General features: G+C 46.0%; 1 protein-coding gene across 1 annotated transcript; it reads right to left on the reverse strand.

The window, feature by feature from the left end:
• Positions 1-911: 911 nt before the first annotated feature.
• LOC146356636 (uncharacterized) lies at positions 912-7224 on the reverse strand. Its single transcript, XM_084830230.1, has 3 exons — positions 5698-7224; positions 2563-5394; positions 912-1007 (listed from the first exon to the last, which is right to left on the reverse strand). The coding sequence occupies exons 1-3, from the start codon at positions 7222-7224 to the stop codon at positions 912-914; spliced, it is 4455 nt and encodes a 1484-aa protein (XP_084686356.1).
• Between the last annotated feature and the right edge of the window lie 401 nt (positions 7225-7625).

Raw genomic sequence — 7625 nt, forward strand, 5'->3', positions numbered from 1 at the left:
TTCTTTTATAGTAATGATGACATACATGCGACCCTTTCTCCCGTCCCCTCTTTCGTGGTTTTGCAGTTAGCACAGTTGTTTACAGTACAGGAAGTGGGCCACAGGATGTTCTATCTTAAGACATGGTTACAGCCTGCAGTAAGCAAAATGTTACAGGCATGACTAGGTTGTGCAATCAAGCTTGCTGACAAAGGGCAGTTTCTTCATTGCTGATCTGTTGCTAAACTATACTAACGTTGCAGAAATATAAGACCCCTCAGTCTGGCCTTAAATATGGCTACTACATTCCCCCCTTAAATGCATAATTTTCCTTACAATTATAACATTTCTCAGCAACCTAGGTTATTTTATATCTTGCAGTGCTAACAGCGTATAGCGGGCAGCAGTCTTTGAGGTTAAGGCATTCAGCATATTTTTTAGGCAACGTATAAACCAGGGGGTACAGAGACATAACAGTATTCCCATTAACACTACAGGCAGAATTAGAACAAATGCCGCCTTGAGCCAATTAAGATTTGGAATCCAAGAGGTCAGCCAATCAAGCCAATCATTTTTCCCTATTGTGATATCGGCCACAATTTGGTGCAGTCTGTTGATTTGTTTATCTATAGCATTGCTATTGTCAGATAAATTGAAACAACAGAGGTTCTGATGGGTTTCACAAATGATGAAGGAGGTAGAGGTAATCTATACCAGCCCTGTTTTCTAGCACGGCACCTCTTAGGTCATGGAATTCTTTATTGAGCAAGGACAGAGCTTGTGAGGTGGCGTTTATACTTTTTGCCATGGCACAGGCTAACCGGTTAACCTCTAGACCATTTTCTAAGGCTAGCCCCCCAATCCCAACTAATGATACTGCTAATGCCAGCTTTTCTGAATCGGAGTAAAGTCGCAAATGGCTATTACAATCTTCAGTCAGCTTTAAAGCTCGACGTTGTCGGTGATGGGCTTTCTTTATCGGCCACGGGGGAAGAAAAGGGGCTAGGCGACTGAGGCAACATGGTTGGCTGTCGGACAAGTTGGCTGGAATAAATGACCACGTACGGGAACCACAGGTCCAAAACCATCCATCAGGTAAAAGTACATGTGCAAAATTAAAGGGAATATCCTGAACTGTTTTGCAATTTATGGATGGACCAGGGACAATTTTACATCTTTTTTTACAATTAATCATTCGTGCACACGTAGCATTTGTAGCGGCGACAATAGGGGTGTTTAAATAGAACTCTGCAGGGGGTAGAGTTTTTGAGACAGTACCCCATGAAGGATTATGAGAATAAGACAAATCTGTAGTATAACCCCTAATTTCTATTTTATCAGGTTGTCTACAGACAGGTATTAGACATGTGCTAATGAGCTTACTGGTGGGTAGGTTCTTTGGGAGGCAGAAGTGGGTGATTCCAGTGATGTTAGCTAAGTGTAGCCAATAGTTTTCAGCTAATTTTTGGGGCAGACCTTCTTCTTTAAAGACACCGCCTTGTGGGAATTTCTTTTTCTCTTTTATATCAGGCAAGAAATTTGGGACATCACTTTCTAGAACCTCTTTTTTATCTACACCAGGTCCCCCTTTTTTACATGCTGTTAGAGAAACATAATTTACTACTACTAATATTACTAGCTTAGCAGCACCCATACTTGATCTTCTTGGGATCTGACCGTACGCTGGACAGCTAATTCCCTGGTTAGCTGCAGTAAGGCCTAGTCCCCTTTTTCAATTCTCCAGTTGCAGATCTGACCGTACGCTGGGTGGACAGTCTCCCGGTGTGTCCACAGTAGGGTCTAGTCTGAATCTTCTTACTGTTTTTTCAAAGTGATCTTTAAAGGATTTTCAGGATTCCTGTTTATAGTCCATTCCCCCTCCCTTGCCCTCTTGACTCGCGTCCAGTGTATCCAGGGCTTAATTCCAGCTACTTTTACAGCTGTAGGGGTGGAAAGTATAACAGTATTTGGTCCTTTCCATTTGGGAATCAGAGGGTCATCTCTCCATTCTTTGATCCACACCTCGTCCCCTGGTTGGAAGGGATGAATTTCTGTAATGGGAATTGGGGGTCGGTTCTCCAAGACAAACCGGCGTTGATCCTGGAGAACTTTGCCCAGTGCTTGAATTTCTTGCCTTAGACTGACATTCGCTAGTTCTTGTAGGTCTCCTCTTAACCCAACTAATATTTGAGGAGGCCTGCCGTACATTAACTCAAAAGGGGACAAACCAGTAATTTTGTGAGGGGTACAGCGAATTCTAAACAGAGCTAAGGGCAACATTTCTGTCCATTTTCTCTTAGTTTCTTGACATAACTTGGCTAAGTGGGTCTTAAGGGTTCGATTCATCCTCTCTACTTGTCCAGAACTTTGCGGACGGTAAGCACAATGGAGTTTCCATTGAATGCCAAGTAACGAGTTAATTTCTTGTAATATTTTGTCAATAAAAGCAGGACCATTATCAGATCCAATGAATAGAGGTAGGCCATGTCTAGGGATAATGTCCCTCATTAAGGCCCTTATAACTTCTCTAGCTTTTTCAGTCCGGGTGGGATAGGCTTCTACCCATTTGGTATAAGTACATACAAAAACTAATAAGTGGCGATAATGTCCTGCTTTGGGCATGTCGGTGAAATCGACCACTAGGGCTTCAAAAGGGAGAGAACCATATTGCTGAATTCCTGGTGGAGGCCCTTTTCCTTGTCTTGGATTATTTTTGGAACATTCTACACATCGCGCAGACGCTGAATTGGCAAGGCCGTGCATGCCATTGATGTAAACTTGCTTCTGTAGCAAGGCTGCCAGGGCAGTTTTTCCTAGATGAGTAGCTTTGTGTGCCATTTGTACAATACTCCAAGCGAGCCGATGAGGTACATAGATTCGTCCATCTGGCAACTCCCACCACTTTTTGGCTGTTTTTTTAGCTTGGAGGGAATTAACAGCCATCTGATCTTCTTCTGGAGTATATGCTGGACACATATCCGCCAAGTTGACTTGGAACAGCGGAGTTGCTATGACTGTTACTTCTTCTCTTTCTATATTTTGTCCCTTTTGGAGGGCAGCCTGTTTCGCTACTTGATCTGCCCATCTATTTCCTTTTGCTACATCGCTGGTCCCTTTTTGATGTCCGCGGCAATGCATTACCGCTACTTGTTTAGGGTGCCATACAGCATCTAATAAAGCAGATATTTCTGCAACGTTTTTGAGACCTTGGCCAACTGAATTTATTAATCCTTTTTCACGATACAATGCTCCATGGGCGTGGAGGGTAGTGAAGGCATACTTGGAGTCCGTGTAAATATTGACGGTAAGTCTAGCGGCTAATGTGAGAGCTCGAATAAGAGCAATTAATTCTGCTCTTTGGGCTGAGGTTCCTACAGGCAAGGGATTGGCCTCAATGACTTTGTCGTTTGTTACTATTGCATAGCCGGCATACCTTTTTCCATTTTGGACAAAACTGCTTCCATCGGTAAAATAAGTGACATCTGGGTGTGGCCAAGGACTATCACGCAAGTCTGGATGGCTGGAGTAAACTTCATCCATAGTTTTGATGCAGTCGTGTTCGGGCTGACTTCCTGGCGCTATTGGTAGTAACGTAGCTGGATTTAAGTTGGATGACACTTCTAACTTGATACGCGGGTTCTCACAGAGCATGGCTTGGTATTTGGTCATGCGCTCATTGGTGAACCAATAATTCCCCTTGTATTCCATCAGAGTGAGTACTGCATGTGGAACTCGAACAGTTAATTTTTGTCCCATTGATAATTTATCTGCTTCTTGGACTAAGAGGGCTGTTGCTGCAATGGCCTTTAAACATGCTGGCCAGCCTTTTGCGACCGGGTCTAATTGCTTAGATAAATATGCAACAGGTCGCTGCCAGGAGCCTAGCTGCTGTGTTAGTACTCCTACAGCTACATTGTCTCGCTCGTGCACATACAGTAGAAAAGGCTTAGTCACATCAGGCAGTCCTAGAGCTGGCGCTTGGAGTAGTGCTGTTTTAATATTTTTGAAAGCTTTTTTCTGGGACTCTTCCCACTGAAACGGTGCCGTCTCGGGGCCTTTAGTAGCTTCATACAAGGGCTTGCACATGACAGCGAAGTTAGGAATCCAAATTCTACAGAATCCAGCGGCCCCCAGAAACTCTCGCACTTGTTTTCTAGTGGCCGGCTCAGGCAAGGCACACACAGTCTCTTTTCGTTCGGGGCCCAATTCTCGCTGATGTTGAGACACTATAAACCCTAGATATCGCACCTGGGTTTTACATAGCTGCGCCTTTTTCCGGGACACTTTGTATCCCCGTTCCCACAAAAGGTGTAACAATTCTCGTGTCCCTTGCCAACACTCAAGTTCCGATGATGCTGCAAGAAGCAAATCATCTACGTACTGCAACAGAACTCTTTTTCCCGGTTCCGAATGGAAATTTTGAAGGTCTTGACTTAGGGCAGTCCCAAACAACGTAGGGGAGTTTTTAAAACCTTGTGGTAAACGACACCAAGTTAATTGGGTTTTTCTCCCTGTCAGTTGATCTTCCCACTGAAATGCAAAGATAGCTTGACTTGTGGGGGCCAGTCGGATGCAGAAGAAAGCATCTTTCAGGTCTAAAATAGTAAAATGAGTAGCTTCGGATGGAATTAATCCTAGCAAGACATAGGGATTTGGGACGACTGGATGTATTGTCACGGTTGCTTGGTTGACCATCCTCAGGTCTTGCACTGGACGGTATTCTTCAGTGCCGGGCTTCTTCACTGGCAGAAGGGGTGTATTCCACGGTGACTGACATTCTCGGAGTATCCCATATTTTAGTAGACGATCTAGGTGCTTCTGTATTCCTAGTATCGCCTGGCGTGGCAGTGGATACTGTCGCACATGTACTGGTATTGCTCCTGGTTTTAACTCAACTACAACTGGAGGCACACATCTGGCCATTCCTGGAGGGTTATCTTCCGCCCATACTCCAGGCACCTGAAAGGCTTGCCATGGCTCTTCATCAAGAACTGGCATGGTCCAATGTAGTCTCCACTCTTCCTCTTGCGGATAAGTGAGTGTCAAAAGCTTGCCCTTCTGAGGCTGCCGAAAGGCTACAGTCGCTGTTCCGTCTTCTTCAAAGGATATTTGGGCCCTTAATTTTGATAACAAATCTCGTCCTAATAATGGCATTGGACACTCGGGCAGATATAAAAACTGATGCTTTACTATATGGCTCCCAAGCTGACAAGTCCTTTGTTGTAACAAATGCCTTTCCTCTACTACTCCAGTCGCCCCTACTACTCGTACCTTTTGATGGGTGAGGGGTGCCACTGGGTAGGTTATTACAGAGGAGGCCGCTCCGGTGTCTATCATAAAATTAATATTTCGGCCCCCAACAGTGGCGGTGACCAAGGGCTCCCCGGGGCCAAGATGAAGGGGGCCCGGTCTGTCCTATTCGAGACTTTCTGTCACGGCCATCCCCGTGAAAGGATTCATCTCATATCTCTCTGTGGACTCTCCTTGCCTCTGCCAGTTATTAGGCTGCCAGCTTGGCTGCCCCCCTGCTCGCCCTTGGTATTCTCCTTGATTCCCTTCTTGGTACATTGATGGTCCACCTTGACACTCACGCCACCAATGTCCATCTTTTCCACACTGTGCACACTGATTTCTCCTCAAAAGTTCTCTTCTTCCTCTTCCACGTCCTCTTTGCCCTCTGCCTCTTCCCCTGCCTCTTTCTCCAGTTTGTGGCCCTACTAGTGCTGCAGCTAGTAGTTCTGCCTTTTTAACCATTCTCTTCTCTTTCTCTTTCTTTTCTTCTTGGTCTCGATTCACATACACTTTCTGAGCAACTTCTAAGAGTTCTGTCAATTTTTTTCCTGCAAACCCAGTCAACTTTTGAAGCTTTTTCCGGATGTCCTTGTAACTTTGGGCTACGAAAGCCATGTTGACTACCTTCAGGTTTTCTGGGGCTTCGGGGTCGAGGGGGGTATACTGGCGATATGCATCTAAGAGGCGTTCTAAATACTCTCCAGGGGCTTCGGTTGCGCCTTGCAGCACTTCGGAGACTTTGGTCATATTTATAGACTTCTTCATACCCGCCCTCATAGCCTGCAACAGCAGGGTTTGATACTGGGTAAGACGCTCTAATCCCGCAGGGGTATTTGGATCCCAATGGGGATTCTCTAAGGGCACTCTTTCTCTCATCCATCCTTGGGGGTTTACATGGTTTTCAGGAGCCCTTTCTAAGGCGATACGCTCTACCTGTTGATGGATTCGTCGCCTTTCTTCTGTGGTGAATAATGTCAATAGAAGCTGTTGGCAATCTTGCCAATTGGGCATATGCGAGGCCATAATACTAGAGCATAGCTCTACTAACTCATGAGGTTTTGTAGTATAGGAGGCATAATGGGTTTTCCAATTTAATAAGTCTGAGGTTGTAAAAGGCGCATAGGTATAAGCTTGAACTGGAATATAATGCGCCTCTGCCTCTGGGTCCGGGTTATGCACCATCTGGGTTACTTGCCTCAGGGGAAATAAAAGTTGAGCTTCGTTTTCCGACTGACGAACAGTAGGTGAGCTCTCTTCGTCACTTTGTTGGAACAAACATCTTTTCTTAAGGGCATTTGCTGATTTTACTAAATCTGCAGCCCAATTCCTTAAACTTTCCAGTTCTTCAGTTTCCTTACTTAACGCTGTTTGAGGCGATAAAAGAGAACCTCCAGACCCTACAGAAATAGACGTCTCTGCAGGCATCATGGGGGAGTTGGGGGCAGTAGTTGAAAGCGGCGAATTATTGCCTGCTAGGCTTGAAGCCGATGGTGACAGTTCCAAATCGAAACGTGGGGCTATGGTACGGTTTCTGCGGGGAGGCCGGGGAGACGACATAGGCTCAGGAACTCCTGTGTTTTGACGCGGCGGCCTCACGGTGACATGGGCCCGCGGTGGGAGTGGGGCATAGGCGGGTGGCAACGCCGTTAGCTCTGTTAAGTCTTCATTTGGGGCGTCTAACACTGGTTGCATTTTATTGGCTATCTTTTCCTTTCTAAGCACTAAAATTTTGGCCTGGGTTTCTAAGCATTTCTTAAGCCAGGGGGGAGAGGTGCGGACCACAGAATCCCATGAGTCAATGTAGGGAAATTGGTCTGGATGCCCAGGCTCCCCTACCACAATGGCATATACACGACTAATTGAGCTAAGATCTAAAGAGCCTTCAGTGGGCCATCCCACACCAAAAGACGGCCACTCTACTTCACACAAGGTTCGCAACCGTTGTGGAGTCATGGGGGGGTCACCATAATCTCCACTGAAACCCTTCTTAAAATTCTTTAACATACATCCCAAGGGGGTGCAAGGTTTGCTTCCCCCTCCACCCATATCTTCCCTCTTAAATTGAAAACAGACACAATTAGGGAATAGGGATTGGTCAGTGAGTAAGGGGTCTCACTGGCCGACACAAGAGGATTTTATACACCACGCACTTTGCTACTGGCCTGGGCACCCGGACGGTCAACGGTATGCTTCAGAAACCGCAGTAGCCACTCACACAGTCATCATTCTCTCCACTACATCCATATGTCCCTGCCACCCACTTTTCCCACTTTGTACCAGAGCGAAAAACGGCTTCCCCAGCTTCCTACTGAGTACTTGAGTACTGGCGTGCTGGGTACTGGCGCCCACTCGGG

The sequence above is a fragment of the Heloderma suspectum genome, chromosome 2 (assembly GCF_057233095.1).
Source record: "Heloderma suspectum isolate Gila_16-S chromosome 2, 16-S_ref, whole genome shotgun sequence".
In the NCBI taxonomy this organism is placed as follows: Eukaryota; Metazoa; Chordata; class Lepidosauria; order Squamata; family Helodermatidae; genus Heloderma; species Heloderma suspectum.